The sequence below is a fragment of the Gymnodraco acuticeps genome, unplaced genomic scaffold, assembly GCF_902827175.1.
Source record: "Gymnodraco acuticeps unplaced genomic scaffold, fGymAcu1.1, whole genome shotgun sequence".
Lineage (NCBI taxonomy): Eukaryota > Metazoa > Chordata > Actinopteri > Perciformes > Bathydraconidae > Gymnodraco > Gymnodraco acuticeps.
The window spans coordinates 53,449-70,387 of record NW_022991255.1 but is presented as its reverse complement, the minus strand read 5'-3'; the positions used below and the strand labels follow the sequence as shown (position 1 = coordinate 70,387).

Here is a 16,939-nt window from a genome sequence, read left to right as displayed (position 1 = left end):
ATACTTTAATGCAAATTAAAATGTAAATGTGAAGGAATGTGTGTATAACAAAATATATCCGTCATAAACTAAACCGGAAACAGACGTAGGCAAGATCCTCAGCTCGATGATTGGATGGTTTAGCCGCAATGCATGCTGGGATTTGGTGTTTATGTGATGTGAAATCTGAAAACGTTTTTTAAAAATAAAATAATACTTTATTCTGAGTGTGCTTGCTATTCTATTCTCCTGCAGGGGGGCATGGTCAGCTGCAGCTCATTTGCATTAAAGCTACGTCACAGAATCTGCCCCTGCAAAAACAGGTCTGGTAAAGAGCAAATAGAGCGAAATGAGGCATGGCTAAAATGTAGGATCTGTTTGGTATTTTGAAAAAAAAACTACATTTATATACTTTATAGAAGGTATGGCCCTACAATATATTGTTAAAATATAGCATGATAGGTCCACTTTAAGTAACATTTTGTTTTACCTGTATGCTTCTTCATACTTCTACTTTACTACATTTTGGTGGCATTTTTTAAAACTTTTTACTCCACTACATTTCTTTACAGATTTAGTGACTAGCTAATTTGCAGGTATGGATTTATAATACAAGATATGAAGCAACTTATGAATCATTATGTATTATTATGTTAAGCTACTCAGCAGAATAAGTAATTTAAATAATATCTACCTTTACCAAGTGCAACATTGACATTAATGAATTAATAATTATAATACATAAATGTAATCTTTTTTAATCTGATATGGGCCATACTGGAAACTAATAATTTGTACTTGAAACGTGTGCAATGACTTAAAGATCTCCTATCATGCTATTTTTAGGCATATATTACGGGTATCAGATATATAAAAATATATAAAAAACATGTCTATATGTTTTGCTCAAAATACCAAACAGATCATGCATTTTAGACATCCCTCATATCCCTCTATTTCAGCCCTGTTAGAGAATGGCTGATTCTCTGCTGGCCCCGCCCCATTTTGAGCACCAGGCACACTGTGAGTTCTGTGACGAGCTGTCTGCTCTGCTCAGATGCAGCTAAATGCTGCCGTGATTAAACGCCATATCATACCATATATATATATTGTGCATTTTTTCTTAATGGAAGAAATACGATGATTTCAAAGTCAATACAATCATTTCGCTTAATATTGGGAGTCGAGTCGTTCATACGTTTAGTATGTGTGATAAGCCTTCGGGCTACTCCCCATTTCCCCATTATGACCGCCTCGCACATTATCCTTTACTTATTTATATCCACAATACACCTGTTAGTGTTCATCAGTGATGGATTTGTTTGAATAACCTGAGGTCTCACCTTCAGGTTCAGCACAAATCACCCCTGCTTCGTTACCATGGTTGCAGTCGCTGGTGACAAACTTCCTGCTCCGGCACTCCATTAGGGAATTCTCATTACCACGGCAACCCAGACGCTCATAGTGGAAGACGGTCCCCGGGCCGAAGTATGAGTGCTGCAGCGCTGTGCCAATCTCACTGCAGGGATAGAGACACACTCACAGTTAGAAAGACTTCACAGTATTATACATAATATACATATTAAGCTTATTGCAATCACAGCACTGTCCTTGGGTTTATGAAAGGCACTATATAAGTTATTATTTATAAGAGCCATTTCAATTAAGTGTTCTGTTTGGGTTGAAGTCATCAACGATTGACGTTGTTCACTGTGTGCCTTTGGGTGTCGCTGTCCTATTACCTAGGGCACAGGTGTTTAATGTGTGTTGTCAAATGATCGGGTGTGTCTTACCCTAGAAGGGCAAATGGTTTTCGACCACGAGTGTGTGTACCACACAGGTTGTTTGTCGAATGAATATTGAATGGAAATGGACTCTACTTTCACAATGCACAACAATGGAAAATAAATGGATTATTCTGCACCTGATAAAGAGCCTTCCGATTCTTCATTAAAACAACAACAAAACAAACATTCATATACACAGTACAGCGCATCAGCCAAGACATTCCCAGGAGTTAAAACACCATCACATATAAGCTTTAGTTCTAGGCTAAAGCTCCTACATCATTATTATTATTATCACTGCTCTCACAAATGTTGAAATCCTTTGAATATCCCAAGACAGAACAAAACAAACTCCACTGAAAAACAAGGAAAAGAGGTGCTAGCTCCCTGACAGCTGGTGACTCCCTGTCTGATCAGCATCATTCCTGTCATCGCCTGATAGCCTGTACCCCCTCTCATTGGAAAGCATGCAGTGTCACTGACACTATATTGTGTCAGTGAAAGGCTTTTATTCACTCTCAATAATCTCTGGCACCATAAGAGGCCTGTGGGAGAGAAACCAGCAGCCAGCTGATAATCACACTCCTTCAAGTGCCATCTATGTGGCTCCTTAGCAACACCATGTCCCCCACTGATGTCTCTGAGTAGGGATGGCAAGGATTCTGGTTTTATTCTAATCTTGTTAAGGAGACAGTGCAAAGATATATTGATATGCATCTGTTCCTGTTGGATTTTAGAGAGCAGCAGTATTTCCCATCTGATTTGATAAGAATGTGTTTTGTAACTATAACGATTTTACATTACATTGCATTTAGCTGACGCTTTTATCCAAAGCGACTTACAATAAGTACATTCGACCAGGAAGACACAACCTTGAAGAAAACAGAATCATATAAGTACATCAGGTTTCATAGAGCCAAACATTTCAAGTGCTACTCAACTGGCTTTAGATAAGCCAGTCCTTTATTAGTATAAGTGCTTTGTTAATAAATCTATCGCTCGAAGTGGAGTCGAAAGAGATGAGTTTTCAGTTTGCGCCGGAAGATGTGCAAGCTATCTGCTGTTCTGATGTCAATGGGGAGCTCATTCCACCATCTTGGAGCCAGGATAGCAAACCCCCGTGTTTTTGCTGATGGGAACTTGGGTCCCCCTCGCAGCGAGGGTGCAGCGAGTCGTTTGGCTGATGCAGAGCGTAGTGCATGCGCTGGGGTGTACGGTTTAACCATGTCCTGGATGTAGGAAGTGAAGGGAGCGGAGGAGCGGAGTGGTGTGAGAAAATTTAGGAAGGTTGAAGACCAGACGAGCCGCTGCATTCTGGATGAGCTGCAGAGGTCGGATGGCACATGCAGGTAGACCAGCCAGGAGAGAGTTGCAGTAGTCTAGGCGTGAGATGACGAGAGCCTGGATCAGAACCTGCGTCGCTTTCTGTGTCAGCTGGGGACGTATCTTCCTGATGTTGTAAAGCGTGTATCTGCAGCAACGGGTTGTAGCAGCGATGTTTGCAGTGAAGGACAGGTTGTTATCTAGGGTCACACCCAGATTCCTTGCAGTCTGAGTCGGGGAAACAACTGAGGTGCCGATGTTGATTGTTAGGTCAAGAGTGGGACAATCTTTTCCCGGGAGGAAGAGCAGTTCAGTCTTGTCAAGGTTGAGCTTGAGGTGATGAGCAGACATCCACTGAGAGATGTCAGCTAGACAAGCAGAGATGCGTGCGACGACCTGGGTCTCTGAGCGGGGAAAGGACAGAATTAATTGGGTGTCGTCAGCGTAGCAGTGGTATGAAAAACCATGCGGGCTAATGACTGATCCGAGCGAGTTTGTGTACAGGGAGAAGAGGAGGGGACCAAGAACAGAGCCCTGAGGGACCCCTGTAGTTAATTGACAAGGGTCGGACTCAGACCCTCTCCAAGTCACCCTGTAGGTACGGTCTTTGAGGTATGAGGTGAGGAGGGAAAGTGCAGAGCCTGAAACTCCAAGTTTTTGGAGAGTGCGAAGGAGGATCTGATGATTCACCGTGTCGAATGCAGCAGACAGGTCCAACAGGATGATGACAGAGGAGAGGGATGCAGTTTTGGCAGTGTGCAGTTCCTCAGTGACAGCAATGAGAGCCGTTTCTGTGGAGTGACCTGCCTTGAAACCAGACTGGTGCGGATCCAGAAGGTTGTTCTGATGGAGATAACAGGAGAGTTGTTTAAAGACAGCGCGTTCAAGTGATTTAGACAGGAACGAGAGTAGAGAGACAGGCCTGTAGTTTATAACATCTGACGGGTTGAGAGTGGGTTTCTTTAGGAGAGGGTTTACTCTTGCCTCCTTGAGACTGTTTGGAAAGTGACCAGAAGTTAGAGAAGTGTTGATGAAATGGGAGAGAAACGGTAGAATATCAGGAGCGATAGTCTGAAGGAGGTTTGAAGGGATAGGGTCCAGAGGACAGGTGGGGCGGGCAGAGGTAATGAGGGTAAGAACCTCACTTGGAGAGAGAGGGGAAAAGGAGGTTAGTGTGTGGGTGGAAGGAGGGTCTGGTGACCCAGCGGTGAGTAAAGGTGAGTCAGAAAAAGAAGAGCGAATATTATCAACCTTTTTTTCAAAGTGGGTAACAAAGTCGCTTGACAGAAGTGAGGAGGGGGGAGGGGCTTTTGGAGGGTCCAAGAGGGTGGAGAAGATGGAAAATAGTTTTTTGGGATTGGAATAGGAAGATTGGATCTTATCTTGAAAGAAAGTGCTTTTTGCCTGAGAGATCGAAGCAGAGAAAGAGGAGAGGAGAGCCTGATAGGTTAAGAGGTCGTCACAGTGTTTGGATTTCCACCGTTTCCGCTCTGCTGCCCTAAGGACGGTTCTATTAGCACGCAGTGCATCATTTAGCCAGGGAGCAGGAGGGGACTGACGAGCCTGCCGAGATGTGAGAGGACAGAGAGAGTCCAGAATGGATGAGAGAGTAGAGAGGAGAGTTTCTGCAGGAGAGTTTGGAGGTAGTAGTTGGAACGAGTCCGAGGAAGGGAGGGCTGAGAGCACCGATGAGGCAAAGGTAGAGGGGGGAGAGGGAACGAAGGTTACGGCGGACAGGTGCAGGATGAGAAGAGATTAGTTTGTTATGTTTGGAAAGGGGTAGAGAGAATGAAATGAAGAAGTGATCGGAAGTGTGGAGCGGGTTTACAGAGAGGTTAGAAGTAGCGCAGTTCCTTGAGAATATGAGATCAAGGACATTGCCAGCTTTATGAGTTGGTGGGGATAGAGACAGTGAGAAAGCAAAGGTGGTTAACAGAGATGTTAGTTCGTCTATCTTCCCTGTCTGGAGGTTGAAGTCTCCGAGAAGTACAGCGGGAGGGCCAGTTTCAGGGATGTGTGAGAGGAGATTATCTAATTCCTCCAAGAAGTCCCCCAAGGCGCCTGGTGGACGGTAGAGAACAACAATGGTTAATTGTATAGGATGGGTTACTGTGACGGCATGGAATTCAAAGGTGGAAGGAGTGAAGTTAGGTAGCTTGAAGAGGGAAAAGCTCCATTTGGGAGAGAGCAGGAGACCAGTGCCACCTCCTCTGCCAGTGGGTCTGGGTGTATGGGAGAAGGAATATGCTGTGGAGAGAGCTGCTGGGGTGGATGTGTTGGATGGAGTAATCCACGTCTCAGTGAGAGCAAGGAAATCCAGAGACTGCAGGGAGGCGTAGCCAGAGATGAAGTCAGCCTTAGGAACAGCTGACTGGCAATTCCACAGGCCACCTGAAACTAGATAATGGATCTCAGTGGAGCATGTGGGATAGACGAGAGCAGGCCGGTTATAGCGATTAGGAGATACACGGGGCCAGTGATAATTGCGAGAAGACACATGAACAGGAATGGAGAAAATACACATGATTATAGCATGCGGGGCTAGAAAACTAAAGAAAAGAGAAATATGACACCAGCTCAATCAGAGTAGGATTTGCCTCCTCTTTGCCTCCCTCGTGACTCCCGCAGGACTCTAATGTCTTTGTCAGTCTTTGTCTGACACTCCAGGAAAGAGCTACCTAAAATGGACGCCTGATTGCTGAGTTCTCACAGCTGTGGGGCCACGCCCTTCTAATTAGTTAACTCTCTACAGCTGATGGGCGACAGTAGACTGGCCCTGCCTATATTGTAATGCAGGTTTGAGTGCCCCTACTGAGACCTGTGTTTCGCTTGAGCAGATCTGAGATTTAAAATCTCTCAAAAGCGCCGTTTTAGCTACAATAACTACAGAACAATTATACAGAGTAGAATAAATGAAACAGAGAAGTCTAATTAAACAAGAATATAACTTACAGTGGTTGCTGCGTCAATAGGTATTGTCGTCACCCGGTCCAGATGCACACTGAGTTCATCAGATTTTAAATGCGGTATTTAAATGCTTTTTTAGCTGAAAGATGACTGAGTCACGCTGTTGTACTTCACGCAATCAGTAGACTGGCCCTGCCTATATTGTAATGCAGGCTTGAGTGCCCCTACTGAGACCTGTGTAGCAGGTTTCGCTTGAGCAGATCTGAGATTCAAAATCTCTCAAAAGCGCCGTTTTAGCTACAATAACTACAGAACAATTATACAGAGTAGAATAAATGAAACAGAGAAGTCTAATTAAACAACAATATAACTTACAGTGGTTGCTGCGTCAATAGGTATTGTCGTCACCCGGTCCAGATGCACACTGAGTTCATCAGATTTTAAATGCGGTATTTAAATGCTTTTTTAGCTGATCAGACCTGTTACTAAGGTACGATATGAGGGGAAATGAATGTATATGTTATGTGTTGTGGTGACTAAAACTAAACTGCAACAAACCAAGTTGAACCAGTCCAATTCCTCTTTTAGGGCCCAAAGTAGAAGCAGTGATTTAAACTAAAACCAGAACTTCTAAAAAGTTGGATTTTTTGTGTTGCTTTGTGAGCAGTGAATCATTGCTGTTCACAACCATGGTTACAATTAGTGCCCTGTGGGAGCCCTCACCCCAGTCCTAGCTGCCTGCATATGACGCTGGCATCCCGGTCGTTCCAGTGCGAGTCACATGCTGCCCCCCACTGGCCATTCAGATAGACCTCCACACGTCCGCTGGTGCTTGACGACCCTCCCACCAATCTTGCTGCACCTGCAAATGACACACAAGTAAACCAGTTACAATACATAGAGAGAGGTTTGGTGGCTTGAATATTGATTGCACTGGTCATTGCTCAGGCTGGAGGCAGCAGATTGTGTCTCACAGTCCGTGACAGAGTCAGAACACAACGTTTTTGAGATTCAGAGATTATCCATGCATTACACCATGCTCTCAGGTCTTCCCATCAAACTCCTCAATAAACTCCAAATCATTCAGAACTCTGCTGCCCGGATCATCACCCGCACCAAGTCCTCTGACCACATCACCCCCATCCTCACCCGTCTGCATTGGATACCTGTAAAATACCGGATAGACTTCCAAACCCTCCTGCTCACATTCAAACCCCTCCACAACCTGAACCCCACCTATCTGGCTGACCTCCTACACCCCCCCTCTCTCCCTCCGCTTCTCCTCTGCTGGCCTGCTAACCGTCCCCACCCCACGCTTATTCACGATGGGAGCTCAGGCTTTTAGCTGCTTCCAAACTATGGAACTCTCTCCCCCTTCACATCCGACAGTCTGACACAATCACCACATTCACGTCCCTCCTCAAAACCCACCTGTTCAGATCAGCCTACTCACTGTAGTGCTACATGTCTCCTGTTTCCCAACATGTTCCCTGTTACAGTCCTTTTGTACTGACTTAAACCTTTCCTTAGAATATGTTATGAATTGTAAGGTGTCCTTGGGTGCTTTGAAAGGCGCCTCTAAATAGAATTAATTATTATTATTATTATTATTATTATTATCTGAAACTATGTAATAACTTTTAAAACTTTTTCCAGTCACTTGCCCCATGCATTCAGCAGCAGCAGGCCATTCACTTTGATTTTATCCCGTTATGAAATGCCATTCCATTCCAGTGTCTGTTAAAGTCCAACACAGAGAATTTTGGTCAGTAGTTTAGAGAATAGAATAAAAATACAGAGTAAAACCAGAGAAACTGATATTGCTGCAGTGGACTCTTCATTTGTTCAGAGCTGTATATGGATGTGTTCATATGTACACCCCCGCCCCTCGGCTCACCCTGGTGGCAGTCACAGTGGGCCCAGCCGATGGCTCCGGAGCTCTGCCTGATGAAGCACCAGGGCTGCTCCTCTCGGTCCGGGCTCCGGCAGAAGCTGTGGGGGCCCAGGCCTCGGCCCGGGTACTGCCGCATGTAGTCTGGGAAGTCTGTCCATTTCAGGCAGGGGGAGCCAGACTCCGTGAGGGAGACTGAGCCGTTATAGTAGCCCAGCTCTGTGAAGCCATGTGCACAGGAGAGAGGAGCTGTACAGAACAGCAGTGAGTCACACATTACCGGAACCACAACAATTATCATTATTAAACATTTACCAAATCTATATGGCTTCATGACTACATATTATATTGTCCTTTCTCTCATTGAAGAATTTTGTCCCACAAACAGTGGGAACATTTCGGTCCGTCCAGTAACCAGAGTTGCAGAGTAAGATTTAGATGGTGTGCCGTGCACATTAGGGCGTCCAGGACACCAGTGAATCTTTACACTTTAAGGTGAATTATGCTAAAAAAGAAACTAGTTTGCATCACGTTTCTGAGGGGTTGGAGTACCGAAGGCTGTCAAATGATTCTACCTCTGTGTGTCACATGTGCTGAGAACAGATCTGAGTACACATTAGATTAGACGATCCATCTGCTCACTGTGTAGTGCTTGCTGATTATTAGCTTTATTTCTACATTAGGATCTTTTGTTTTTGTCGACATTAGGATCGTCACAGTTTTCACACTTCAAGGATCAGAAGGAGCTTCAGAACTCCTCCTGGAGTTATGGGATCCTGGAGTGATGGTAAAAACCAGTTTTATGAGGCTGGTATACATAGAGTACATGTCAAACATGAGCTGTTCATCTGGTGGGCAGATGGTGGTTTAACAAGACAATGAAGAAATGCAGGGAAGACACTTAATAGCAACCAGAACACACAACCGTGATTTATAACTGAAACAGTCTATCCCTCTCTATTGGCACATAGATGCTTGTAGGCTGCAACACAGCTGCCAAGCATTAAATACTGAACCGACAACTCATCCATTATCTAGTGGGAGTTTCTGACAGGCATGAAGTCAGCGAGGCTCTGCTTCCATTAGTGGGGGAGCCTCATTGCCATTAGTCATGAAGCATAACCATCAGTGTTACAGCCGCTGTTACCTTGTGCCCTTAACCCTGTTTGTGTGTGTGTATGTAAATGAGCTGTGCGGTTCCTATGCTGTCAGTGGCCGTACCGACCTCGTAACATCCGCGGTGATTGGACGGACGTCACCCAATCCCCGCCCGCTTCTGCCACGTCATCCGGGGGAGGAGTATAAAGGCCGGGCACGGACACCATTCGGGAGGCTCTGTATTGTGTGACAGACGCCTCAACCCTCGCATTGTGACATTGCCATATTCTGTGATTCCTTAGACTGCCTAGCAGTGTGTATTCTTTGATTCGTTAGACTGCCTAGCAGTGTGTTCAGTAGGGTTCTGTGCGAGCACCATGATTAGCAGTGTGTCGTAGTATTCTGTGTTTAGTGTAGGGTTTGTGTGTGTGTATTGCTTAGATCCAGGTTGCTTAGCTCCTGTAGAACCGCATTTAGGATATTGACATTGTGAAACAGCTTAGAACCAGGTTAGCTTAGCGCCTGTAGATCAGCCTTTGTGAAACTATTGCTTAGACCCCGGTGATTAGCACCGGTTGATCAGCAACAGCTGTGTTCCCACACAGCCTCATTTTGTTTAGTGTTTTGTTCCACTTTCGAAGTGAGGTACTCTCTTTCTTTTGTAGCATACTGTGCAACTCTCTTTTGGAGTCCTTTTTTTGTTAAACTGTAACAGTTTGGTCCGTTGTTGGTCCAGGCTGTTCGTGTGTATATTATTGTGTTCATTGTTTTGGGTTACAAATAAACCACCGGTAACATTTACCAAATCCAATCTGGTCGTGTCGTTTCCCTTTGTACCCGACATTTGTAACGACATTACCTATTGACGCAGCAACCACTGTAAGTTATATTCTTGTTCAATTAGACTTCTCTGTTTCATTTATTCGACTCTGTATAAATTGTTATTGTAGCTTAACGGCTAAATCGCGTTTGAGAGATTTTAAATCTCAGATCTGCTCAGGCGAAACCTGCTTTACAGGTCTCAGCACTCAAGCCTGCATTAATATAGGCACGGCCAGTCTACTGATAGCGTGAAGTACAACCGCGTGACTCAGTCATTGTGTACCTTAAAAAGCATTTAAATACCGCATTTAAAATCTGATGAACTCAGTGTGCATCTGGACCCGGTAAGGACATTACCTATTGACGCAGAAACCACTGTAAGTTATATTCTTGTTTAATTAGACTTCTCTGTTTCATTTATTCGACTCTGTATAAATTGTTATTGTAGCTTTAACGGCTGAATCGCGTTTGAGAGATTTTAAATCTCAGATCTGCTCAGGCGAAACCTGCTTTACAGGTCTCAGCACTCAAGCCTGCATTAATATAGGCACGGCCAGTCTACTGTCGCCCATCAGCTGTAGATAGTTAACTAATTAGAGGGCTGTGGCCCTACAGCTGTGTGAACTGAGCAATCAGGCGTCCATTTCGGGTAGCTCTTTCTTGGAGCGTCAGCTTCAGCGTCAGACAGCCGAAGACTGACAAAGACATTGGAGTCCTGCGGGAGTCTCTAAGACTGACAAAGACATTGGAGTCCTGCGGGAGTCTCTAAGACTGACAAAGACATTGGAGTCCTGCGGGAGTCACGAGGGAGGCAAAGAGGAGGCAAATCCTACTCTGATTGAGCTGGTGTCTTATTTATCTTTTCTTTAGTTTTCTAGCCCCTCATGCTATAATCATGTGGATTTTCTCCATTCCTGTTCATGTGTCTTCTCGCAATTATCACTGGCCCCGTGTATCTCCTAATCGATATAACCGGCCTGCTCTCGTCTATCCCACGTGCTCCACTGAGATCCAACATCTAGTTTCAGGTGGCCTGTGGAACTGCCAGTCAGCTGTTCCTAAGGCTGACTTCATCTCTGGCTACGCCTCCCTGCAGTCTCTGGATTTCCTTGCTCTCACTGAGACCTGGATTACTCCATCCAACACATCCACCCCAGCAGCTCTCTCCACTGCATATTCCTTCTCCCATACACCCAGACCCACTGGCAGAGGAGGTGGCACTGGTCTCCTGCTCTCTCCCAAATGGAGCTTTTCCGTCTTCAAGCTACCTAACTTCACTCCTTCCACCTTTGAATTCCATGCCGTCACAGTAACCCATCCTATACAGTTAACCATTGTTGTTCTCTACCGTCCACCAGGCGCCTTGGGGGACTTCTTGGAGGAATTAGATAATCTCCTCTCACTCATCCCTGAAACTGGCCCTCCCGCTGTACTTCTCGGAGACTTCAACCTCCAGACGGGGAAGATAGACGAACTAACATCTCTGTTAACCGCCTTTGCTTTCTCACTGTCTCCGTCCCCACCGACTCATAAAGCTGGCAATGTCCTTGATCTCATATTCTCAAGGAACTGCTCTACTTCTAACCTCTCTGTAAACCCGCTCCACACATCCGATCACTTCTTCATTTCATTCTCTCTATCCCTTTCCAAACATAACAAACGAATCTCTTCCCATCCTGCACTTGTCTGCCGTAACCTTCGCTCCCTCTCCCCCCCTACCTTTGCCTCGTCGGTGCTCTCAGCCCTCCCTTCCTCTGATTCGTTCCATCTCCTGCCTCCAAACTCTGCTGCAGAAACTCTCCTCTCTACTCTCTCATCCACTCTGGACTCGCTCTGTCCTCTCACATCTCGGCAGGCTCGTCAGTCCCCTCCGGCTCCCTGGCTAAATGATGCACTGCGTGCTAATAGAACCGTCCTTAGGGCAGCAGAGCGGAAATGGTGGAAATCCAAACACCGTGATGACCTCCTAACCTATCAAGCTCTCCTCTCCTCTTTCTCTGCTTCGATCTCTCAGGCAAAAAGCACTTTCTTTCAAGATAAGATCCAATCTTCCTATTCCAATCCTAAAAAACTATTTTCCATCTTCTCCACCCTCTTGGACCCTCCAAAAGCTCCTCCCCCCTCCTCACTTCTGTCAAGCGACTTTGTTACCCACTTTGAAAAAAAGGTTGATGATATTCGCTCTTCTTTTTCTGACTCACCTTTACTCACCGCTGGGTCACCAGACCCTCCTTCCACCAACACACTGACCTCCTTTTCCCCTCTCTCTCCAAGTGAGGTTCTTACCCTCATTACCTCTGCCCGCCCTACCACCTGTCCTCTGGACCCTATCCCTTCAAACCTCCTTCAGACTATCGCTCCTGATATTCTACCGTTTCTCACCCATTTCATCAACACTTCTCTAACTTCTGGTCACTTTCCAAACAGTCTCAAGGAGGCAAGAGTAAACCCTCTCCTAAAGAAACCCACTCTCAACCCGTCTGATGTTATAAACTACAGGCCTGTCTCTCTCCTCCCGTTCCTGTCTAAATCACTTGAACGCGCTGTCTTTAAACAACTCTCCTGTTATCTCTCAGAACAACCTTCTGGATCCGCACCAGTCTGGTTTCAAGGCAGGTCACTCCACAGAAACTGCTCTCATTGCTGTCACTGAGGAACTGCACACTGCCAAAACTGCATCCCTCTCCTCTGTCATCATCCTATTGGACCTGTCTGCCGCATTCGACACGGTGAATCATCAGATCCTCCTTCGCACTCTCCAAAAACTTGGAGTTTCAGGCTCTGCACTTTCCCTCCTCACCTCATACCTGAAAGACCGTACCTACAGGGTGACTTGGAGAGGGTCTGAGTCCGACCCTTGTCAATTAACTACGGGGGTCCCTCAGGGCTCTGTTCTTGGTCCCCTCCTCTTCTCCGTGTACACAAACTCGCTCGGATCAGTCATTAGCCCGCATGGTTTTTCTTACCACTGCTACGCTGATGACACCCAATTAATTCTGTCCTTTCCCCGCTCAGAGACCCAGGTCGTTGCACGCATCTCTGCTTGTCTAGCTGACATCTCTCAGTGGATGTCTGCTCACCACCTCAAGCTCAACCTTGACAAGACTGAGCTGCTCTTCCTCCCGGGAAAAGATTGTCCCACTCTTGACCTAACAATCAACATCGGCACCTCAGTTGTTTCCCCGACTCAGACTGCAAGGAATCTGGGTGTGACCCTAGATAACAACCTGTCCTTCACTGCAAACATCGCTGCTACAACCCGTTGCTGCAGATACACGCTTTACAACATCAGGAAGATACGTCCCCAGCTGACCCAGAAAGCGACTCAGGTTCTGGTCCAGGCTCTCGTCATCTCACGCCTAGACTACTGCAACTCCCTCCTCGCTGGTCTACCTGCATGTGCCATCCGACCTCTGCAGCTCATCCAGAATGCAGCGGCTCGTCTGGTCTTCAACCTTCCTAAATTTTCCCACACCACTCCGCTCCTCCGCTCCCTTCACTGGCTTCCGGTAACTATAGAATCCACTTCAAGACAATGGTACTTGCTTACCATGCTGCGAATGGATCTGGCCCTTCCTACATCCAGGACATGGTTAAACCGTACACCCCAGCGCGTGCACTACGCTCTGCATCAGCCAAACGACTCGTTGCGCCCTCGCTGCGAGGGGGACCCAAGTTCCCATCGGCGAAAACACGTGGGTTTGCTGTCCTGGCTCCAAGATGGTGGAATGAGCTCCCCATTGACATCAGGACAGCAGAAAGCTTACACACCTTCCGGCGCAGACTGAAAACTCATCTCTTTCGACTCCACTTCGAGCGTTAGAACTACTAACGAAGCACTATTATACTAATAAAGGACTGGCTTACCTAAAGCCAGTGGAGTAGCACTTGAAATGTTTGGCTCTATGAAACCTGATGTACTTATATGATTCTGTTTTCTTCAAGGTTGTGTCTTCCTGGTCGAATGTACTTATTGTAAGTCGCTTTGGATAAAAGCGTCAGCTAAATGCAATGTAATGTAATGTAATGTAATGTACCCCTAGCCAAGAGGGAACGTAACAATCAGGTAATCTGCAGGACCTCCACTGCCTTAACTGTGACTCTGAGTTACAGACAGGGGTTTGGACACAGACTGGCTGCTGCTGCTGCTGCTGCTGCTGCTGCCGGAACAGTCAGCTAAAATGTTGTTTTTTTTACACACATGCCACGCAGTGACTGAGATAGGAAAACATCAGTCAGGTGTAAATCATGATGCTTTTGGAATAAAATTATAACCCATCTACAAATGTTTGTCTTTTTCTTGTATCTGACATTCCGACAATCAAAAGGGACTACAAATTACACAAAACAGAATTCAGACCTAACAATAGAAATATAAGTTGTGTTTGTACCTGTAACAACAGGCCCACTTTGAGCCCTACATGTCTTGTTCATCTTATAGATATTGGTGTTTGGCTTCTAATGAGACGCATGGATAAAGACTGTAAAGGTCACCTATTATGCAAAATGCACTTGTTGTTGTGTCTTTTATACATAAATCTGTGTCCCCCGTGTGTAAGGAGACTCACACATCTCTAAAAACAGGGGAACAACGGAGCTGATCCAGATTTGCTGCGGTCATGACGACGTTACTAAAATGTGGGCTGGCTTTACATTGAACTCCTGGCAACGTCCCGCCCACGTCCCAACCTATCATCCCCTATCAGAAATGATCCTGTATCAGAAACAATGCACAATTTGTTCTGGGAGTAATATGGTCTGTGTTTACATTAGCAAGCATCGCTAACACTCAGAGCTAACGCTGTACTGGAGAGAATATGTGACTTGCTCTATCGAAATCAGTCGCATTGAGCCGAAGACACATTTTGAGTTGTATAGGTGTACACTGTTGGAAGTAGGAGATTCCTAGCTTTCTAATGATATCAGGATTGTTGTTGTACTCCAAATATTAAGCAAAATATGTGGCATTATATAATGACTGTTACAGAGTCATCATTTTGAGAAGTTTTCTCTTCTCTAGAATCCATCGATCTGATTGATTATTAGCGGCTAATAAATTATCAAAGTAGTATGGAGGGAAAATATTTTCATTTGGATTACTGGTCTGGGGGAAGCTCACGAGTGTGTGTGTACGTGTGTGATTGTTTGTGTATTTTTGCGTTTGTGTGTATTGTGTTTGTTTCCCGGGGAAGGGTTAGGGCATTTAGCTGAGTTTCTGCTGGTAGACAGCCTTCTCTTCACAGAGCTCACTGGTTGCATGCCTACGCTCCAAAGGGGCGTGGCCAGCAGCAGCTCCAAAGGGGCGTGGCCAGCAGCAGCTCGGTTACATTTAAAGGGCCAGACCCAGAATCAGCACTTTAGTAACAGGGCTGAAATAGAGGGGGATGAGGCATGCTCCAATGGGTGATCTGTTTGGTATTTTGAGCAAAACACTTCAGATACATGTTTTGTAAAGATATAGCCCTATAATAGATTGTTCAAATATAGCATAAAAGGTGAGCTTTAAGATGACCCTTACCTGGTCTCTGCACAATATTCAAGTGTCCACCTTCAGTGACCTGCGGGAGAAACACAACATCATGAACAAATATATAGCTCGAAAGAGTTATTAAGCAGCAAACATTAGTATACAGCTGGACTTTGATGTGAGGTTCTGGAGAACCTGGAGACATTGACTGTGCCATAGTGTTTTAGATCTGACTGTGCCATAGTTTTCTCAACTGTGTCCATGTTAGCAGTGAGGAACACATGTTGTGTGACTTACAATGAGTCATGAACGCTGCAATCCAAACCAAACACATTTGTTACACATACTGAGCATAAAGATGGTCAGTGGATACGCTGGTTGCTGCAGGACTGGTTTGACGTGTTTGGACATGTCTTGCTGTGAAACTGACCTGTGTGGATACCGTGTCTGACCACAGCTGACATGCTCTATGCGTGGCACTGAGTTACTTCCAGGGCCAGCTGCTCTGCAGGGGAGGGGCGGTTTCATGAGGTGGTTTACAGAGAACTGTTCTCCCTGTGGAGGTTGCAGCAGCCTCAGGCCACTAGGATCCTAAATAATATTCCTACTCTATTAAAACTCTTTTTGATGAACAAAAGGAAGTGCTGTATATCATTTTACTCTTATTATACCTTATGATGACATGTGATACATTTTTAAAGGGGATATAATGCAATTAATAGAGGTCATAGGTTTCAATAGAATATTAAAGGTGGATTATTTCTATAAGTGTGTTATTGCAGTAACAGTTTGTTTTTTTTACCTTCAAAGACTGTGTGGCACTGTCTGTCCCTCACTTGCTGATTACATTATAAAGAATCCCTTTAATGTAGTTTTCTTTTTGTAATTTAATTGGTGGTCTGGGGGTTTAGGGGGTAAAGTCCTTTGGAACATCTAGAGCAGCCCTACCTGAAGGAGCTGATTAACAGAATGATCTGAATGATATGATATGAAAACAAATGAGTGTAGACTTTGACCTGCTGGTAATATGAAGAAAACAGACCTACCGCCACGTAAAGACTGTCTGCACATTACATCTGAACTGAAACAAATACTTTAAGCTCCGTGCTGAAACCGCTTCAATCAATCTGAAGCTGTTTCAATTGGTGAAACGTGCAGGAATAAGAACCATGTACCCGTATTACCACAGAGTGAGACTATTTATAAAGTTGTACTTGTACACCGTTCACAGTAAACATGTGAACACCCTCACACGCCTTAAGGCTGACAGCCAGTCAACCCCATAATACTCAGACTGCGTGTTAGACCTCTGAAAAGTCTCTGAAAAAACATTCTCCCCTTTCCTCTGTTACAGTCTGTGTAACACAGGGGCAGGACAGCCGTCAGCTCATCTGATGAAACCACAGCCAAGTAAAATATAACTCTGAAACATTTCCATTTGCACAGGCTGTCCAATCTGTAAGATTTGGTGTTGGATAATCAATTTGGTACTTAGTGGGTTATCTGTCGCCACTTTTTAAACGGCCTAACCTAACCCTCGAAAAGATACATATTCGATATTGAGAGTCTGTGAAAACAACAAAAAAAGGGGCTCATAACCCACAAGTAGGTCTACCATCAATTTATTCTGGAGTTAAAAAAACTAGATTAAAATCATTTTAAAAA

General features: G+C 45.1%; 1 protein-coding gene across 1 annotated transcript in view; it reads right to left on the bottom strand.

Moving 5' to 3' along the window:
* Window positions 1-16,939, bottom strand: part of si:ch211-51a6.2 (neurotrypsin) — a 72,032-nt gene that overhangs the window by 54,585 nt on the left and 508 nt on the right. Inside the window, 4 exon segments of the mRNA XM_034239721.1 lie at window positions 1,323-1,498; window positions 6,720-6,858; window positions 7,894-8,136; window positions 15,326-15,365. Of these exon segments, the coding sequence (XP_034095612.1) occupies window positions 1,323-1,498; window positions 6,720-6,858; window positions 7,894-8,136; window positions 15,326-15,365 (598 nt within the window).